General features: G+C 43.4%; 1 protein-coding gene across 1 annotated transcript in view; it reads right to left on the reverse strand.

Moving 5' to 3' along the window:
* LYSMD2 (LysM domain containing 2) overlaps positions 1 to 22,405 on the reverse strand; it is a 56,564-nt gene that overhangs the window by 18,206 nt on the left and 15,953 nt on the right. Inside the window, exon 2 of the mRNA XM_068272520.1 lies at positions 13,229 to 13,572. Within this exon, the coding sequence (XP_068128621.1) occupies positions 13,229 to 13,572 (344 nt within the window). The remainder of the gene's footprint in view (positions 1 to 13,228; positions 13,573 to 22,405) is intronic.

Below are 22,405 nucleotides of genomic sequence, written 5' to 3' on the forward strand. Positions count from 1 at the left end.
TATAAGGGCTCTAAATGAATTCCATGCTTGAATTAGATGTGCTAGATTGCCGGGCCTCTGAGGGAATACAATGTGACACGCATGACTAGTTGTGACATATGTGACGAGTAATAACCTCCCTGTTTACACGATGTGATGAATGAATTAGGCACCAATTTATTTTTCATCCTCATTTACAGGCATCCATTTCTGATGACTACCGACAGGCATTCTAACAATAAAAATGATCAAAGTGATGCTAAATGAAACTAATGTGTGCGCTCACTGCTAAATATATATCACTGTTGTAAGTGTGACGAGAATGTGTACCCTCCCTCAACATTACAAGCTTCACCAACTGACTGAAGCATGCACAACATGGAGCTGTTTGGTCCTTTTTAGCCCCTTACACACTCCAAGGAGTTCTGGTTCACCATGAGCTTGCTGGGCTGTAACTGAGTGGAGCATGGAGAATCTAATGACCTCAATCCCACTGCAACCTGAACCTGCTTTGGGTTTAAAAACATGCTTTTCTACCAAAAAATAATTTTCTCAATATCTACAATGTATTTGTAATAACACAAACACTAAAAAAACACATGTTCTCATTAGTGACCTTGACATACAAACACAGCAAACTTGGCAGCAATAGCATGCTTGGAGCTTTGATATTAACCATTAAGCCAAAAGTCAGTTTGAATCCTGGAAATTAGCTTGAAAATACACAATCAGATTTCAGCAATTGCACTCATCCCTACTTGTATTTATTGAAGGGTGTTCTGCTACCACATGGCAGTACAGTAAGCAGATCTACAGTCCTAGGCTTCCCCAATCCTCCCCCACCCCTCCGCTGCAGGCCAGGACTCCCTGCTTCACAGCCGCACTCCTATCCATGTAAGAGTGTGGCTGCAATGCAAAGGCGCCAGTAGGATTTGCGCCTGCACATTAGCACAAAGCCACTAGTGCATGGCTTTGTTACTGCACAGCCACTGATCACAAAGGGGCCTGCGCAGTGCGGTCACACTCATACACAGGAGCCAGCAACTTATTCAACACTAATGTGACATAGGTTTACAGTGACCAAGCACAGGAACAGAGCGGTGTACAAAGATCAGGGGACGCCTCTGGACTATCCAGAACTTCCCTTCCCCTTACTGAGGGTTTTTTTTTCATTTTTTTTTTATATCAGTTTAGGTATGCTTTAACCAGTTCACCCCCAAGGGTTTTTACCCTAACGGACCAGAGCATTTTTCACCTGTCAGTGCTCCTCCTTTTTATTCCCTAATAACTTTATTACTACTTATCACAAGAAAATGATCTATACCTCGTTTTTTTCGCCACCAATTAGGCTTTCTGTGGGTAGTACATTTTGCTAAGAATCTTTTTATTCTAAATGCATTTTACGGGAAAAATACAGAAAGAATGGAAAAAAAGCATTATTTCTCAGTTTTTAGCCATTATAGTTTTAAAATTAAACATTCTCCTCTGGATAAAACAAACACTTTTTATTTGCCCAGTTGTCCCGATTATTAAACCGTTTAAATTATGTCCCTATCACAATGTTTGGCGACAATATATTATTTTAAAATATAGGTGTTATTTTTCTGTGTTTTTTTTTTTTTTTTTTGTCTTGTTTTAGCCATAATTAAAATCTAAGTAATAAAATAAATTTTCCCTCAGTCAACAATTTATTTATTGATTTTAAGGTGATTTTTTTTTTTTTTTTAAACAAGTGTTTTTTTTTTTAAGGGGGGGGGGGGGGAGTGTAATGTATTTATTTCATTAATATTGGGTATTTTACATAGTATGTTTGTGCCTGTGTGTAATATACTTTTTGGCCACAAGATGGCGCTAGTGAACACTCTCCCGTTAAGTAAGTGATCACTTTTTTTTTTTTTTTAGTAGGTTGATGTACAGTATGTCCACACATAGAAAATACATCCATACATAAGCAGGCTGTATACAGCATTCCTTTTGAATCTCAAGAGATCATTTGTGTGTTTCTTTCCCCCATGCACTGAAGTTTCAGGCTGCTCTTTTCTTCCTGCAAACAGCTTTGCCCTTGTTTGTAATTCCTCAGTATGTGAAAGCCCAGCCAGCTCAGAGGACGATTTATCCAGCTGATTAGAGCAGCTTCTCTCTTCTCTCTTATCTAAATAACACACAGGCAGTATGCAGAGAGGGGCCAGGAAGGGTGAGTTCATAGCAGAACCACAACACTGAAGAACTTGGCAGCCTTCCAGACACAGGCCGACAAGTCTGACAGGGGAAAGATACATTGATTTATTACAGAGACTGTCATAGTAGAAAGTGCTGCAGTTAGCCAGAGCACATTAGAATAGCTTTTGGAACATGTAGGATGATTAAAAACAGGATGCAATTTTTGTTACGGAGTCTCTTTAAACAGTTTCCTGTTTTATGAATGGAGGTGGCCGCTGTTCGCGGTCACGTCAATTCACTTCAGGCTTTGCGATTGGGTAGAGGACCGCTCGGTCCTCTTCCCCAATCACTTAACAAGGGATCCCGACGGAAATCGCGGCGGAAGCGGCGCGGACACGTGCGGAGCGGCAGCGGGAATGCGCAACGTATTAAAAACGTCATGTTGCCGTTAATAGGCTAAAGCATGACGTTTTAATACGTTACATTGTCATTAAATGGTTAAAGGAGTTGTGAGGTGAAGATAACATATGCAGATTTACTTACCTGGGGCTCCTTCTAGCCCCTAGAAGACTCTCTGGTTCCTCGTAGCAGTTCTGTTCTCCTGCAGACAGGCTCGTAAGGATTGCCGACCCGGCCAGTGTCTTTCTGCACATGTGTTTGTGCTCTCGTCGCCACATGCCTTCTGCACTTGTGCAGTTCTACTAACGCTCTGCATGCAGAACACAAGAACTATGCACCTGACAGTGGGAAGCTGGAGGAGGCCGAAAATGCATCGAGGGGCCAGCGAGTCTTCAACGGGCTGGAAGTAGGTAAGTAAAGATGCATGTTTTTTTTTCACATTAACATCAACATTAAATTCAGGAGCTGGTTGACAATTCTATGGACAATATTAACAGAATAGAAACACTTAAAATATGGTTTCGTCTGCAGCCCTGCTCTATGCTGGACTTCCTTTTTCCTTTGTCTTCTGTTCTGCTTTAAATGTTGCAGGGTGGGGGTGGGGAGTCACAGTGGAAAGCATTTACAAAGCTTGCGTAGGATGAAATTCCTACAGTTGTTGAGCATTGGTAACCGTTTATAAAGTGTGAATTTGTGAGGCGCACACTTGTATTGTAGTATACCAGTTTATTTTTCACTGTAAGTATGAGGTAAGCAGCAGGATTCCATGTATTTAGAGTGCATACACTGCCCTGCTTTTAGCCTATGTGAACATTATCAATGCTCCCTTGAACTGCTCTATGTAATGTTAAATGCCCAATATTTCTCCAGGCTGTGCCTTTCTAAACAAATCTAGGTCAGGAATAATATCTTGCTTAAAATGTGCATTCTGCCTGTTTCACTGCTGCCACCTCTCTGCTTCAAACAATGCTTTAGCCCCCTCTAGTGGTAGAAAAGCTAGAATTATGTTATGCAACTGCTTTTCTATTGAACATGAATACATAAACCAACCATGCTTTTCTGTTTATATAAACCAACTAGTTTTAAATGCTTAAAAGCATCATTTGTTCATGAATGCCAAGCTTGAAATAGATGTGCTTGTAGCAGGGCCGGTTCTAGACTTTTTGCTGCCTTATGCAAACTTATGAGGATGCGCCCTCCCCCCCCCCCCCCCCCCTTCCCGATGTGGAATAATCACACAGCACCCAACTATTAACTCTGCTTCATTTAATGTTCAGCAATAAAGCATATGCAACAACTTGAGACATGACATTCTGCAGCTCAACACAATAACACACTGGCTGGCTGCGAATCTGTGACAAACAAACTGCTCACCCTCAGCCAGTCGGCAGTCCTCCATTCCTCCTTACTCAGGACAGCAGTGCCATTTCCTCCTTTCTGCTGTGCAAGTCAAATGAAACACTGCTGCTCTCCTGCCTGCCCCCTCCTCACTCACTATAAGACTTCTCACACAGCACAACAAGCTGCTTTTCCCCAATGATGGTATTTTCACCTTGCTCGCTCTCCTCTCGCTTCTCCTCCTACACTGACTGCATGCGGTCAGTGTAAACACACAGTACAAATATGCTTCTTCTGTAATCTCTGTGCCTGATGCAAGTGTTTCACCTTGCTTCATGAGAGAACACCCCCTCCCAGGCTCCTAGGAGTGTAAGGGGCTAAAGGACCAAGAAGCCCTCTTACTAAAATGCTATGCAAAGCAGAAGTCTGCCTTCTTAAAACAAAGGTATTTGCGTTATTCTGCTTGGAATGAGCATATGAGGTGTCCCACAATGCCTCACTGCTGAATATGCAAATCGTTCCATTTGTTGTACCTGGAAGACAAAACACACTTCCAGAACCTCTGGACTGCAATGATGTGTCAGCTTGTTAACTGTACAAAGCCACGATAATCCAACATGCATAGACTGTTTCAGACTGATTGGTCCTCCTCAGTGCATGGCATAGATAAATATGGCTGTACGAGTTAGGACTTAAGAAGTCCAGAGCCACAGATTACCCAGCAAGCTCATGGTGAACCAGAATGCCCAGGAGTGTGTAAGGGGCTTAATTAAAGTACCACTTGTCTTGGACTGCCGGAATCTGTCTTTTCTGCAGAGAAATTATCAATCGGACTGAAATTAACGATCAGAGAGACAAAGGAGTGGTGGTAAAAGGCCCATAAAGCTGCATGGCATCAAACTCTGGAGTTGGATAGATTTTCAAAAGATTTCAGATTCAGATCAGAGGGCTTGATCTGTTTGCCTCATTGGATGGCAATCTATGTGTATGGCCCCCTTAAAGAGAATCTGTACTCTATATTCTTACACTAAAAAGCATACCATTCTATTCCTTATTTTCTCCTGTGCCCCTCTGTGCTGTTTCTGCCACTCTCTGCTGCAATCCTGGTTTGTAATTAACAGTTTTAGGCAGTGTTTACAAACAAACTAACCAGCTTCTAATAGGCTCACATAAACAGAGTGTGTAAGTCATACAGAGTGTGCAGGGGGCCTGCAGAGGATGTGTATCGCTTCTATCCAATCACAAGCAGCCCTGCACATTCCACACATTCAAGCCTTAGCCCGACAGACACGACAGAGGAAAGGAAATAAGATTTATTACAGAGACAGTGCAATTAGGAAAGGCTGCAGTAAGCCAGGGCACATTAGACCAGGCATATGAACTTATAGGATAGAAGAACTAAGGCTGAAAAATTTGTTACAGAGTCTCTTTAAAGCTTCTAAGCTTCTCCACAACTCGGAGAAGATACAAGGGTCCACATCTACATACAAACAAGACAATAAGGAATTCAGCTTCAACGTGGAAGAAAGCCCGCTCCATCTGTCAGGCAGCAAATTCAAATACTGCGGCATTTCTGACACACAAAAGGCTGGTGAGCATGGTATTGCCCTTTTGCAACAAATAAAAAAAATGCACTTGCTCACTTTCCCTTGTCTGAAATGCAGCCCTCACTAATCTGAAGAGCCAGCGGCCAGCAGTAAAATCAATCCAATAAAATCAGCAATAATTTAAATGTAAACCTTCTGACAGTAATTCGAGTATTGGCAGGTGCCAGGTGAAGTAACTTACCTACTCGCTTGTAATTTCTTAAGATCTTGAAACTCCACCCCCTGTCAAAAACACTGTGGCAGTTTTAGGATAAGTTTCCATTGCTGTGATTCCGGGCCGATTCCCCGCCCACGAATTCGGATGGATTTCAGCAGCCTATAGAAGTCTATGTAAGGCATCCTAATTCGTGGCCGAGGAAAAATCTGAGACCCTGCAGCAATTCTGTGCATCACTGCCCGAATCCCATAGCCACACATAGCGCGGCTATAGGGATTTGGCTGTGAGACACAAGAAGCTGTGCCGGCATCTCATCTTGCAAGACGCATGCCGGTGCACAAGTGGAAACGAGCCCTAATGCTGGGGATACACAGTACGTTTCTGTACCGTGTATCGACAAGCTGATCCGGCCAGCTGGTAATATTCAGCTGGCCCGATCATGCCGCTTGAACTCCGCCCGCTTGATCCCCGCCGGTGGACAATGGCAGGGAATCGAGCGCTGATAAGGAAGCGCCGGCGGGGACGAATGGTAATCGATCCGCGCAGACGAGCGGAGACGTGGCTGGGGTCGATCCGGCGGCTAATCGAGCCGCCGGTCGACCCGTGTATTCCAGCCATTAGACAGAAGTGTTTCCTAAGCTGTGGCCACCCCCACCTGTGCCCACGTCAGTGCTGCTGATGGAGGAGTGGGGTTCCTATATAATATGGAATTACTGGAGAGTGAGCGAGTTATTCCACCTGGCACCCTCTGATACTAGTACAACTGTCAGAGATTTACTTTCAAGTTTTTCTTCTGTACAATCTTTGTTAAAGTACCAATCAATGATACAATCTTGATTGTACAATCTTATTTATTTAAGTATTTATATAGCGCCGACATATTGCGCAGCGGTGTACAGAGTATATGGTCTTGTCACTAACTATCCCTACGAGAGGGGCTCACACTCTAGACCCTACCATAGTCATATGTGTATGTATGTATAGTGTAGTGCATGTATCATTGTCTAGGGCCAATTTAGGGGGAAGTCAATTACCTTATCTGTATGTTTTTGGGATGTGGGAGGAAACCGGAGTGCCCGGAGGAAAACCACGCAGACAAGGGGAGAACATACAAACTCCTTGCAGATGTTGACCTGACTGGGACTGTGGACCCAGCGCTGCAAGGTGAGAGCACTAACCACTACGCCACTGTGGTGCCCAAATTATCCCGTGCTGCCCAAAATCCTTACCAAATTAATGTAGAAAATGTAAACACTTTAATTGGATACTTTAGGTAGTCCCTCATTGTACACAGAAGTGGTAAGAACGTATCTATTGGGCACCTTGAAGGTAAACTAAAGCTTAATATACAGCATTGTGTAAAAGTTTTGGGTAGATGTGAAAAATTGCTGCAAGAATGCTTCCACAAATAGAAATTCTAATTGTTTATTCTTATTAATTTACAAAATGCAAAGTGAACTGACATGATTAAAACCAAAATAAAATCAATTTTGACAGGCAGAGGCTTTTGGCTTGGACCCAGACTTAGTTTTTGTTCCTCCTCTTGCCTAGTGAAGCGGAATAGAACCTGCCAAACGCATTGCATTGTGGAGTACTTAAATAAACAGTACCTTTGTTGAACTTTAATCAACATGGTCTGTGTTTTACTTGTTGGGGAGGTAAGCCCACCACTGCCACCCTTTGTAAACGGTTTTGAAACATTTTTACTCTATTCTGGCACCTCTGTTCCAGCTGCTCTTCATATTGCCAAGTCCACCCTGGTGAAGGGGTGTTACCCCTTGTTTCCTATCTACAGAGAGCGACTTCTTAACCTGAGTGGGGTCAGGTCATAACATCCCTAACTGCCTATACAGAGGCTGCCTTTGTGGTAGCCCACATTTGTGAGTAGAAACTTTTGTATCCCTTACTACTATCAATTGCTTTTTGAACGTACTACACTATTTTGGGCTCTCAGTGTCCCTTTTTCTCCTTCTGCTAGTTCTCCAAAATGTTTGGCACAACCTACCCGCCATGTTCCTTCAAAATAACTGTGCAAGTACACAAAAAGAACTGATGCGGTTTTGATGGCAAAGCACAGATTTCGTTTTTTTTCATGTACCTTGCATGGCTAATTGATTAAAAAAAAACTGTTAGCATGTCTATTTGTAAAAGCATTCATCCTATACAGCACTTTTTTTCACATATATCGGAAAAAAAAACCTTTTGCTGTACTATATAGAAACCAGAGGAAATGAAACTTGTTTGAAGTGTGTTTCCTGGGTGTACAATACCCACTGCCTTTCACTTCCTCTGGGGGCTGAATTATAAGCTGGAGAAAAGAAAAAAAATAAAAAAAAAATCAACCGGAATGAGTTAGCCCAACGCCTTTGCATCTCTGCATTAAGTCATTAAAGTCCCAGTTCACATGGTTTTATTTGAATGCACTACACGTGGAATATATCCTAGTTTCCAATGCACACAGTTCTGTGCACTTAGCATAATTAGCCTTATTTTTATTACTTGGCTGACTGGGTTTGTAAAGCTATCTTCCTGTGCCATGCAGTTTGGCTGGACCGAACATCATTCTTCCAACTGCCCAAATTATTTCCCCATCCTCATTGATGAGGAAAGGGGAGATGGAACAGCCAATCCTGACTCCACCCACATCCACCTGCTGGAAGATTATCTCTTTGTGGCCAGCACTGTACATGCACCTCAGTCTTACCTTCCTGCCCGGTGTGGAATAAAAATTCAACAGCAATAACAGAGGGTAGGAAGCACTAATGTATAGTGGATAGAGTGCCAAGACCCCTGCCCCAGTGTATGGGTCAGCACCGCCATTAGTAAATATAGCTCTTTATTTCATAAAAGAAATGACAGCATTTACAGACCGCTGTTTTGGGCTTATAAGCCTTTTATCAAACTGTTTCAGTCTTAAAATTGAAGTGAATCATGACACCTTTAAATACCCAAAAACATTGCAGTAGGTGGAGCCAGCGGCACAGCTCCAGTAGTGCAAAGTTATTAGATGGTAGATTTTGTTCTGTGCCTCGACTTAAAGTGTTCCATGTACAGGAGGCAAAATTTACAGCACCTCAGCTGAAAAAACTCACAGGAATTCAATAGACACACAAATCACATTTAAAACAAATATCTTCTGTTTTAAGAAGGCAAATTAGACTGAGCATTTAAAACAAATGGGATTGCTGGTTCCACATTTCCACAGACATGAGGATGAGGGCTGGAACCCACAGGAGCGCTTTTGGCAGCGTTTTGGCAGCACTGCGATACGCTAGCAGTTTGCCAAAACGCTGGGCTAATGTTAATGGATGGGGCAACTTCCACAGGAGCGTTTGCGTTTCTCAGAAACGCAAACGCAGGACGTGCAGCATTTTGGGAGCGTTAGCGCTTCAATGTAAAGTATTGAACCGCTAGCGGAAACGCTCAGCAAAACCTAAACTGAGCGGTTTTGCTAGCGTTTTGCGGTTCAGCACACTGTAACAAAATGAAAAATAATTCACAGGACCAATCAGGATAAAAACGCAAAACGCTACGCACCCGCTGGGCAAAAAAATACAATGTTGCAAAACACGACCAAAAACGCGCATGAATCCGCTTGCAAACCGCTCAGACAAAACGCTAGCGGTTGCGTTTTGCGTTTGCGGTTTTCAGTGGGTTCCAGGCCTGAGTCCCAAAGCCAATCTTTGTGAGGAGTCCCAAAGCTAGCAGTGGATCAATTTGCATCCTATAAGTAAAATGAGGGTGTCCATTTACCAAAAGGGTAGCTCACTGGTGCTGCAATAATGATCGTTCTATCTTTTAGGCTACATTGACAGTTGCCATTGCATTCCCTGTGACAACAGGAACGCAATGGTTCGGGACCGTGGTGCAACATGTTATGCTCACATTGCGTCAGGTACAAGGAAGCATAGTCATGTAAAGTATGCTTCACTCCTACTGTTGTGTGCGTTTCCCGGTAACACATCGTGTAATGCGTTACCATATCGCAATGCACCCGCTGCTCTGTGAACATCGCATAGGTGGTGCATTGCAGTGCAAAAAGCTGCATTATAAAGCTTCCGCCATACTGTACCACTGTGAATGTGGCCTAAAAGGTTTTTGTAAAGATCTAAAGTTTACCAAACTGTCAACTGTTGTAGGTTGACTGGATGAACTTTTGACCTTGAGGCCATGCTCACAGTGCTCAGTTGGGTTGCATGATAATTCTGCATGTCATCTCACTGCCCATACAATTCTATGGGGCTGGTCACAGTACTGCGGTATAACTGATTGCATTATTGTAACTCGCTGCATACAGGCTTTAGAGTCTATGTCCAGTCTCCATTGCAGTTCACAGTCATTATAACGTGTGCATTATGCAACTGACCACTGTGAACCTCGCCTTACAAAAACTTTATTATCTCAAAAACTGTAACAGACAGAACAATAGTTTTTTTTTTCAGCACAAATGGGTACAAACACAGCAGCAGCCAACCATATCAGTGTGGTGTCCGTACGCTGTTGCAGGGAGGCTGGGTGACATCATCTTCTAAAGGAAAGCAGTATAAATCTTCATTTTTGAGGCACAAATGTAGCATTAACAAAACATGAATTTTTATTTGTGCTAAATATAGGGGGTCAACTTCACATAGCCAAATGTTGCTGGTGGTCTCCCCCTCCCATTATTTTATTGTATCCCATGAGTTTTGCAGCCTGTGGCAACCACAGGTAAGCCTGCTCTTAAAGAGAACCTGAAATGAGAGACATATGGAGGCTGACATTTATTTCCCTTTAAACACTGCACATTGCTTGGCTGTCCTGTTTATCCGCTCTCTCTAATACTCCAAGCCGTAGCCACTGAACAAGCATACAGATCAGATGTTTCTGACAAAAATCTGACCTGATTAGCTGCATGCTTGTTTTTGGTATGCAATTCAGACACTACTGCAATCAAAGAGATCAGCAGGACTGCCAGGCAACTGGTATTGTTTAAAAGAATATACATTTGACAATCTCCAAATGTCTCTCACCTGGGGTTTCTCAAGTTAGGACACCTATGTTTACCTGGGTACTTCTGCGCAGTGTAGGTGACTAAGCATAAGAATGCATTCTTTTGTGAACTGAGACCCCGGCTTTTAACTTAGCTGTAGGGATAACAGTGGTGCCTGGATGATTGAATCTGTGAATGCATTTGTTTGTACATTTGCATGTGAGTGTGCAAAGGATTAATTCGTTTTTTTGCTATTTTTCTGGCCACACCCCCTTTAGCACCTCCCTTTCCTTAACCTCTTGACGACCAGCTAACGCCGATTGGCATAAACTGGTTGTCTGAGGGTTTCCATGGAAACAGCCGCTCATACGAGCGGCCTTTCCATGTCAGTTCACGGAGGGTGTCTCCGTGAACAGCCGGAAAGCCGCCGATCGCGGGGAAATCCCCACTGTTTACATCATACGGCGCTGCGCCGTGACGTAGATCGGCGATCCCCGGCCTCTGATTGGCCGGGGATCGCCGGCATCTGATAGGCAGAAGCCTATCCTATCAGGCGCAGGACGGATATCAGTCCTGCGCCGCTCAGAGGGAAAGGGAGAGGGAGGGAACGGGCGAGAGGGAGGAGAACGCTGCGGAGGGGGGCTTTGAAGAGCCCCCCCCGCTAAGCAAATGCAGCCGGCGGCGATCAGACCCCCCAGCAGGACATCCCCCTAGTGGGGAAAATAGGGGGGGTAGTCTGATCGCCCTGCTGCACTCCTGATCGGTGCTGCGGGCTGTAGAGCCCACGCAGCACCGATCACTGAAAAATCCCCTGGTCGTCAAGTGGTTAATAACTTATTTCAATGTCCTAACTAGAGGTGATGTGCCTGGATATATAGGGGTTTCTCACCTGAGGTTCCTGTTAAGTTACAAGCAACTAAAATGTCATATTCACCATATGAAACCATGGTTTATGAGTATATGCAGGATGCAGGGCAGCTATTTTCCCAGAAGCATCAGGAGGTAGCATGAGGCACAATTCCCATTCGCAGTACAAGGCACTCTGTGTGGTGTCTATGTTTCACAGCAGAATGCATACCGGAATCATGGTATATTTAAGAAGAAATATTCAGTGGAAAAAAAAAAAACCTGAAAAATTGATTTCTGTAAAATGACTGAGAGAAAATATACAAGACCGAATCCTCAAGGGACAATTCTCCAGACTCTGTCACGTATGAAATACTATCTCTGCTGGAACAAGATTGCATACACATTCCTCACCCCTTGGCTTTACAGAAACATGACTTTGGTGCATTCATGTGTATTTATAATCATGTGTGGTAAAATGCTTTAAAACAAGGTCTTTATGTAGACATGCTTTACTGAGCTAAACTCTATATTTAGAAATGAGCACACCACACACACAATACAGCTGCTATTCTGAGCCTGCCCTGTCAGAAGCGGACCCTGTCCAGTCAAGCTTGCAGTGCAGGAAGAAGGGTAGGAAACTGCAACAAATTTACAGCATGTACTGCTGAATGCACTCATTGTTGTAGGTAACATCTCAAGAAACCCCAAACAAAGATACTCCATAATTGTGTATAAATGCTTTTCAAACTTTTCTTTGTGCTTTCATCTACATTTTTTTAGGGGTTTGTTTTTATGATTTGTATGTATTTTTAATCTAAAAACAAACTTGTTGGATTAACTATCTAGAGTCCATCAAAAGCACCCCTTGGGGTACATGTGTACTGAACCTTGGCAATAGAATATATACCAGTATATTAGTGGAAAGGGGAATGTGGTTACTTAGCAATAAAGAGTTACGACAAAGGGGAAGATGGGGCTATGAGTTTGAAGTGATGGGTCTTGACAACCTGTTAAAGTCTAGTAGGAGGAAGGAGGGAGTTCCAGAAAGCGACAGCAGCCCTAGAGATATATTGAAGTTATGCAAAGGAAAAAGTTACGAGAAAGAACGACATCAGTAGGTCATTGGAGGGCAGGAGAGGGTATCTACAGGTTAGTAATGCAGGTGGGACATGAGATGTGAAGCAATTTAAAGGCAAAGCATAGTAGCTTAAATTCGATTAAAAGTTAAATGAGTAACATGATCACATTCTGTTTTGAAAATGGGGTAGTTCTTGTTAGTGTCTGTAAGTTGCATAGAAGTGATGCAAATAGCTATCTTGGTGCTCAATGATTTCTATAAACTGCCCAAACTAGCCCTCCCCAGCCACACCTGAACGTCTGCTCCCAGTTTACCACATGATGTTTTCATTGTTGCTTTTTTCCATAGCCAATTTCTTTTTTTTTACCTGGAATAGGAGCTGCCATTTTGCTGGTGATTTCTGTATTATGTATAGAACGGGGATAATTTACAGTTTCTTTAGCCTGCTATGCTGTGTGTCACCTGTGCCTGTAATCTGAAATAGTTAACTCTAAGAGCGAAGCAGTTTTTTTTTATAAATAAATTGTACAAGGCAAGAGTTAATGTAAACATGTAGCTATTTGATTTTGCAAAGGCCCTTCACTAATGAAAATCTAGGCTTCTTTAAATTCAGTCTTTCAGTTTTTTTTCCTGAAGCTATGCATGCTATAGAATATTCCTTGTGGTACTTTCCCTGGCATCGGCACACTTACCTGAGGTATTCTTCTTCCTTTAGTCTTTTGGCTGCCTGTGTAGACCTTTTTATTTGCAAATCCAGTCTGTGAAGGAAGTCTTTGGCAGATAGCTCTTCATCCTGTGTGACGATTGGTCGGTTTGTCTCAGGAGAGCTGGGTGGAGAAACATTACTAGCTGGAGCTGGGATGGTGTCCTCATCCTGTATATTGCTACCTTCTTGAGATTCATTTTCAGGAGAGTCCAATAAGTTAAGTCCATTAAATATGGAGGTTCTTTCTGAGATAACTGGAATGTTCAGTGACTTTCTCAGGAAAATACAATCAGTGGAAAACAGTTTGTTGGCCCTTTTAATCTGCTCCATCTGGAAAATAACAGTGGAAAAAGATAATGTGGAGTGCAAAATAAGAGCAAAGCATGAGCATTCCTCAAACACAGCAGTTCTATAGTCCATGAGCTTCTGACACTGTCATTCAACTATATCTACTTCTTACTTTGTAACATACATAACCCACAATGTAATAACTAATACTCAATGGTATTAATCTGGAAAGTGCACATTTTTACATTGAAATTACGAATTTGCTGCTCTTTGCAGTGGTTGTGGTACAGCCTTTCACTTAAAAAGTACAAAAACATTATTTGTGCAGAGATACTGTATGCCTGCCCAGCTTTTCTACTAGAACAGAACAGCTTCTGTACATACCAAGGGGTGGGGGGAGGGGTGTGTGAATACTTTACATACTTAAGCACGTGTATGTTTGATATGTTCATAAACAAGTGCATGTATATTAGGTGTTGGTGGACCTTGTGCCAGCACTTCTTTCTGGGCATGATCTGAGAGTTGGAAGCCTACCTGTATATATTCGGATGAAAGTCAACTTCGTGTATAAGTCGACCCAAAGTTTTAACCCTTTTGAGTGAATTTTTGTGATGGCTCAAATATAAGTCGACTCAGGAAAGTGTGCCATTAAGGGTTTAAGTCCCCAAATGCAGCCATAGCACTCTGTGTCCCTAAGTGCAGCTAGCAACACAGACTGTAAAAGCAGAACAGTGCCTCATAATACTGCATGTGTAAAAAGAGGGAAGGAGTTGTACGAGTGCAAGTCAAAACATTACATGCGATTTCGTATTGCGCAAAGTTGCACACGCATTTCAACAAAGTCTTACCATTTACCCAACATTGGCCATGAGTCGCAAAGCTTTTTCACCTATTTTCCTCTGTTTTCACCTTATCTAAGTTACATTTTTAAGCTCTTAAAGAGCAAAAATATAATATAATTAAGGTAAGAAAAGTAATATTGAAATTAAGGTAATCAGGAACAACTTACTTTGAGTGTTTTTTTTTTTTTTTTTTGCTTACAAATGTCCTGAAAGGTTATTTTTATCAAATAGGTGATAAATAAGTAATTTATAAGAAGTTTTGTGAATAGAGCCCATTGTTACTTGTGTTTATGAAGGAGTACTGTTATTGGCTGTAACAGTCAACATTCAAGTATAAGACAAGTACCAACATGAAAATGGTTAAGCGGCAACCAGTGATCATGCGTCGAAGTGACGTCTAATAGACTAATGCCTTAAGGCTACTTGCACACCAAGACGTTGCGTTAGGTGCTGCGTTAAGGTCGCATAACGTGCACCTAACGCAAGGCCTGGTGCTCTTCTATGTAGACGTCAGAGTGAGCCGCGTTGTGCAGCTCACTCTGGCGTCCGTGATGCGGTGATGCGTACTCTTGAACGCATGCGGCATCACGTGGTCCCGCCGGCCAATCGCCGCACAGAGCGGGCGCTCCAGGAAGTAAACACTGCACATCACAACGTGCAGTGAATATTAATTAGCCATGTGCCTGGCCGCTCTTCGCTCCTCCCCAACATGACTGAGCATGTGCAAACAGTCTAACGCGGCTTAAGTCGCTGTAACGCCGTAGCATGCTGCACTTTTGGAAGAACGTGCAGCGTTACATGTAACACAACGTGGGCAGTGTGAACAGCCCACTTGTGTTACATTGCTGTGCGTTGGGGGAGCGTTACAGGCTGCACTAACGTGCGCCTGTAACGTCCCTGTGTGTAAGCAGCCTTAAAGTGGTATTCAACTAGCGTGGTTTACAATGTGCCTGCCTGCTCGAGCAATGGTGCTGGTGGGAGATGAGGTTTACTTTGGTACAGTGTTTGCTTTTCTACATAATCTGTTTCATAGGTTTCAAAATCTGCTAGCCCCATGCTACATGGAGGTGGTAAAAATTGCCAGTCATTGGACAATAAAAATTGGATGTGTTTATCATGCTAAATTCTAGGTTCACATGCGTGACATTGTATACCTCTGGCTATAGTAAACTCAATCCTGAGGTCCCAGCCAAGCACCTGTACAGTGTCATAGTTAAGGGCTCTGCCTGTGACACAGGAGAGACACACACACACACACACACACACACACACACACACACACACACACACACTTCTCAAAAAATTAGCAAAAAAAAAAAAAGTTCATTATTTTCTGTAACGTACTGATAAACATTAGACTTTCATATATTTTAGATTCAAATACACACAACTGAAGTAGTTCAAGCCTTTTATTGTTTTAATATTGATGATTTTGGCATACAGCTCATGAAAACCCAAAATTCCTATCTCAAAAAATTAGCATATTTCATCCAACCAATAAAAGAAAAGTGTTTTTAAAACAAAACAAAAAAAGGTCAACCTTCAAATAATTATGTTCAGCTACGCACTCAATACTTGGTCGGGAATCCTTTTTCAGAAATGACTGCTTCAATGCGGCGTGGCATGGAGGCAATCAGCCTGTGGCACTGCTCAGGTGTTATGGAGGCCCAGGATGCTTCGATAGCGGCCTTAAGCTCATCCAGAGTGTTGGGTCTTGCGCCTCTCAGCTTTCTCTTCACAATATCCCACAGATTCTCTATGGGGTTCAGGTCAGGAGAGTTGGCAGGCCAATTGAGCACAGTAATACCATGGTCAGTAAACCATTTACCAGTGGTTTTGGCACTGTGAGCAGGTGCCAGGTCGTGCTGAAAAATGAAATCTTCATCTCCATAAAGCTTTTCAGCAGATGGAAGCATGAAGTGCTACAAAATCTCCTGATAGCTAGCTGCATTGACCCTGCCCTTGATAAACACAGCGGACAAACACCAGCAGCTGACATTGCACCCCAGACCATCACTGACTGTGGGTACTTGACACTGGACTTCAGGCATTTTGGCATTTCCCTCTCCCCAGTCTTCCTCCAGACTCTGGCACCTTGATTTCCGAATGACATGTAAAAGTTGCTTTCATCCGAAAAAAGTACTTTGGACCACCGAGCAACAGTCCAGTGCTGCTTCTCTGTAGCCCAGGTCAGGCGCTTCTGCCGCTGTTTCTGGTTCAAAAGTGGGTTCATGCTTCCATCTGCTGAAAAGCTTTATGGAGATGAAGATTTCATTTTTCAGCACGACCTGGCACCTGCTCACAGTGCCAAAACCACTGGCAAATGGTTTACTGACCATATTACTGTGCTCAATTGGCCTGCCAACTCTCCTTACCTGAACCCCATAGAGAATCTGTGGGATATTGGCCTCGATTCATAAAAGTGCCTGCGAGCGGGGAAAGTCGAGCGGGGAAACACCGCTGTCGGTATTTCCGCCTTCAGGGAGGTAATTCATAAAAATGTTGCCTGTTGTGACAGGCGTGCGGAGATACTCCGCTGTAGGCAGGCGTTAGGCTGTCCTACGCATGCGGAAACAGGAGAAGCAGGCGGAATCCCTCCGTGCGGTGTTCTCTCTGCAGCTGCTTGGGAGGTCTGTCCCATTCACTGCAACGGATTCCGCACGCTTCTCGCCACATCAGAGGTAGCGGTAATACCCGTCCGCATACCGCTACCTCTAATCTTTATGAATTGACATTTGTTACTTTTGCTGTGATAATCACCGCGCAAGGCGGTGATTGATCACTCTGCTTGTGGATGTCGGCTTTTCATGCGGAAAAAGCCTTTATGAATACATATTTTGCTGTGTGGTCGGTAAAGCGAGCGGCTTTCTGCATTTCCTCATGCGGAAATGCTTTATGAATCGAGGCCATTGTGAAGATAAAGTTGAGAGACGCAAGACCCAACACTCTGGATGAGCTTAAGGCTGCTATCGAAGCATCCTGGGCCTCCACAACACCTGAGCAGTGCCACAGGCTGATTGCCTCCATACCACGTCGCATTGAAGCAGTCATTTCTGCAAAAGGATTCCTGACCAAGTATTGAGTGCATAACTGAACATAATTATTTGAAGGTTGACTTTTTTTGTCTTAAAAACACTTTTCTTTTATTGGTCGGATGAAATATGCTAATTTTTTGAGATAGGAATTTTGGGTTTTCATAAGCTGTATGCCAAAATTATCAATATTAAAACAATAAAAGGCTTGAACTACTTCAGTTGTGTGTATTTGAATCTAAAATATATGAAAGTCTAATGTTTATCAGTACATTACAGAAAATAATGAACTTTATCTCAATATGCTAATTTTTTGAGAAGATCCTGTGTATATTACACATACCATTTCCTGCAATGTTTTCCTTTGTATACAGTATATGTGTAGGCTGTGCAAGAACGGCAGTTCAATGGCTAGTGCTCCAACAGCCTCCCTTACTTCCTATTATGCAGCTCAATGTGCGTTTCACACGCCAGAGTTCAGCATATGTCACTTGAAATTAAAACCTGGTACAAATAAATAGACCACAATAGACTGGTATTGCGGAGCTTCCCTCTCTGTAAGAGCAGCCAGAGGCTGGGATACTAGTGGAACCTATGTGGGAAGTGCTCCTTCCCATCCTCATCCCTCTATCATCCTCCTATCTGGGACTTTATTTTAGCAGCAGCCATTGATGTACACATCTACCCTTCCCCTTATTTTTGCACTAGCTATGCGTAAAGCTGGCCACTAACGGTCCAATTTCTAGCGAAAAATCGTTCGAGCGATCAGAAATTCTGATCGGATTGGTTGTAAATAATCTCCATTGGTGGACACAATCGATTATGAACGAGTGAAAAAAATGTCGCCCGAATGAATTTTCGTCGAACGAAAATTTTAATTTTCTTGGTGATCGTGATAGATAGAAAGCAATGATTGGTTAGTTGATGGTGTAGTGAACGTTTTTTCGTCCGATCAGAATTTCTGATTGCTCGAACGATTTTTTGCTAGAAATTGGACCGTTAGTGGCCAGCTTTAGTCTGCTATCACTTTTCTGCACGGCTTATACAATACAATACAATAACATTTCTATAGCGCTTTTCTCCCATAGGACTCAAAGCGCTTAGGCTCTCTCAGATTCAGTAATTAGTAGGATGAAGTATTCACACAACAAAAGTTATATTTCTGCAAATGCCAAACTGAACAGGTGGGTTTTCAGTCTGGATTTAAACACGTCCAGGGATGGAGCTGTCCTGATCTGTTGAGGTAAGGAGTTCCAAAACGTAGGGGCAGCATGACAGAAGGCTCTGGGACCAAAAGTTTCCAAGTGGACTCTGGGTATGACTAGATTATTAGAACCTGTTGATCTGAGAATGCGGGGATTGCTACGCAGCTGCAACATATCTTTCATGTATCCAGGGCCTAAATTATTCAGGGATTTAAATGTCAGTAGGCCGATCTTGAATAGGACCCTCCATTCTATAGGTAGCCAGTGAAGGGAGTGCAGGACTGGCATTATGTGGCAGTGACGGGGTTGGTTGGTTAGCAGTCTGGCAGCAGTATTCTGTATCAGCTGTAGTCGGTACAAGACCTTTTTTGGAAGGCCAGTGTAGAGAGCATTGCAGTAGTCCAGTCGGGATGTGATGAAGGCGTGGACTAAGGTTGGCAGATCTTCTGGGGGTATGAGGTGCTTGATTTTTGCAATGTTCTTCAGGTGAAAATAGGATGATTTCACCACAGCAGAGATTTGAGTTCTGAAGTTTAAATCCCAATCAATTAGAACTCCCAGGCTACGCACATGATCAGAGCTGCGCAGATCCGTGCCTCCTATTCCCAGTGGTGAAGACTGCAAGTTAAGTTGTTTTGTTATCATGCTCTGCCCTCCTATCAGAAGGACTTCAGTTTTGTCTGCATTTAGTTTCAGCCAGTTGTCATTCATCCATTGCTGTAGTTCACATAAGCAGGCGTTTATAGTTAGAGTTGGGTCTGTCATACCAGGCTTGAAGGAAAGATATAGTTGAGTGTCGTCTGCATAGCAGTGGTATGTCAGGCCATGTTTTTGGATTAGTTTTCCCAGCGATAACATGTAAATCGTGAAAAGCAGGGGAGAGAGGATTGAGCCCTGGGGCACCCCATACCTAAGTGATACAGGGGTGGACAGGAAGGGCCCCATAGACACTTTGTGGGTTCTGCCACTCAAGAAGGATTGGAACCACTGAAGAACTATGCCATCAATGCCGCAGTATTCCTGTAGCCTGTTTATCAAGATGTCATGGTCAACTGTATCAAAGGCTGCAGAAAGGTCTAGCAGTATGAGGATGGAGCACTCTCCTCTGTCTCTTGCCATGAACAGGTGGTTGCATATTTGGATGAGGGCCGTTTCAGTGCTGTGGTGTTTCCTGAAGCCAGACTGGAATGGGTCATAACTGTTGTTTTGTAGGATTTTGGCTTCTAGCTGGAGGTAAACAGCTTTTTCAATTAGCTTGCCCAGAAAGGGAAGGTTAGAGACAGGTCTGTAGCTGGTCATTGCATCTGGGTCCAGGGAGGGTTTTTTGAGGAGAGGCCTGATGATTGCTTCCTTCAGTAAAGCAGGAAATATCCCTGATTTTAAGGAACAGTTAACAATTTTTAGGAATACCGGTACGAACAGGTCGGGGCAGTTCAACATGAACTGTGTTGGGCCAGGATCTAGGTCACAGGTAGTTAGGCGGACGTGAAGGAGGATGCTTGATGTGACTTCTTCATCAATTTCTTTGAAGTTTGACCAAGGTGTTACATTGTCTCTGCTAATGGTCTTCGGCGCTATATTAGGCTCAGATGCTGTAAGTTGGATGGCGGACCTTATAGCGGAGACTTTGTCTGTGAAGAAATGGGCAAATTGGTCACAGAGGTCCTTTGAAGACTCGATGTTAAGTTTTTGACATGCCGGGTTGCAGAGTTTTTCCACTGTGCGGAACAGTTGGGCTGGTTTGTTAACTGCATTTGCAATCTCTTGTGATAGAAAGGATGATTTTTTTCCCGTGATTACCTTTTGGTAGCTCTTCAAGTGGAGGATTAAGGCATGTTTGTCTTCTGGGGACTGAGATTTGCGCCACAGTCTCTCAAGTTTTCGGCCTTGTCTTTTCAGCTCTTTTATAGCGTTATCAAACCACTGTGCATGATGGTGTGGAGTAAGATATTTGGTGCGCAGAGGAGCAATGGTCTCAAAGGTGGAGGACACACATTTGTTGTATTTAAACACCAGAGTATCAGGGTCCAAGCTGGAGTCAGTCAATTCATCAAAGCTAAGGTTATCTCGGATATGTTGAGGTGTTAGCCCTTTTAAGCGGCGATATTTTATTTGATTCTTGACCTGGTGTTTGACAGCTGGTATTGAGAGGGAGAAGTGGATAGTGTGATGGTCTGACCAGGCAACAGGATTAATTTCCACATTGGCTATTGACAGCCCAGTATGGAATATAAGGTCCAGAGTGTGGCCTTTCCTGTGAGTAGCAGAGCTGATTGATTGGAGGAAGCCCAGTTCATGTAAGGCACGAGGTAGCTCAATTCCAAGTTTTGAAGAGGAGTCATCCACCCATGTATTGAAATTGTGTTTTAGTGCCCTTCATTCATTTTTATTTTCTTCAGTGATGAAATGGATGATGAAATGATATTGTGTTTTAAACTTAATTTTGACATAATTGGATCATTTATTGAAGTATTGTACAATATATTCAGTGGCGGTTTTCTTGCTCTTCTATTGTTATTATCTGTAAACTTCACTGCATGTATTGCATTGCGTACATAACACACTATGTGACTTTTCTCCTCTATTGTGCTGTAATCCTGTGTTTACAGGGCATGAAATTCCTCATTGTAAACCTAGCCTTAAGGGGCCCATACACTCAGCCGATTTTCTGGCCGTTCGTTCAAAATCGATCGATTGCAAATCGGTTGACCGATCGTCCAATTGGCGGCCGATTTCGATTGATTTCAATCGATCTGGCAGGGTGGAAAATCCAGGTCGATCTGCTGAGATTGCTTATCATTTTGCATTGTCCCTAATGGAAATCTGATGGCAAAAAAATGCCATCAGATCGATTTTCAATAGATTTCAAACTGAAATCTATTGGAATTCTAAAGGTGGCCAGATTGTGAATCGATCAGTGCCACAGGCTGCCACCCCCCCACCCCCACCCCTGCATACATTACCTGTTCCGGCCGGCACGAGTCCCCTGGTCCCCGCTGTCTTCTTCTCCGCTCCGGGCTCCAGACCGTTCCTGCAGCTACTGAACTTCCTGTCCAGGGGAAGTTTAAACAGTAGAGGGCGATCTACTGTTTAAACTTCCTGCCAGGACAGGAAGTTCTGTGTAGCTGCAGCCGGTCCGGAACCCAGCACGGAAAGAAGACAGCGGGGACCAGGGGACTCGCGCCGGCCGGAAAAGGTAATGTATACCCGCTGTATTGCGTCGGTCGTCGGGCATTCGAACACCGCTATCGACGCACCCGACCCGCCGGCGATCGAGAAAAATCTTTTGCACGGACGGATCGACGGGAACGATCGATTTCAGACGGAAATCGATCGTTCTGTCAGCGGTGTGCGCGGCGATTTCACAGCCGATTCGATCACTGTGATCTAATCGGCCGTATATCGGCGGGAAAATCGTTAGGTGTATGTGCCCCTTAATCCTAGTAAAAAAATGTTCCTAAACACATCAGATAGATAAGAAATCTATCTGATGATCTATCTGCTGCTAATCTGACGAGTGTATGGCCACCTTAAGACAACATTTGAGTTAAGGTGGCCATACACTCGTTAGATCAGAAAATCTACTGATGATCTATCTGCTGCTAATCTATCTGATGTGTTTAAAAAAAATTTTTTTTACTAGGAACAGTGTATATGGGCCCCTTTAGGTTGTCAGCCCAATTCCAGGACTCCAGAGACAACACAATGCATTCACTCCGCTTGGGAGAAAGTGCTCATCAATGTTAGCGCAGCTGAACTGAGGAAACCCATTCTGAAAAATGATTTAGCCTTGTGC

This window comes from Hyperolius riggenbachi, chromosome 3 (genome assembly GCF_040937935.1).
Source record: "Hyperolius riggenbachi isolate aHypRig1 chromosome 3, aHypRig1.pri, whole genome shotgun sequence".
In the NCBI taxonomy this organism is placed as follows: Eukaryota; Metazoa; Chordata; class Amphibia; order Anura; family Hyperoliidae; genus Hyperolius; species Hyperolius riggenbachi.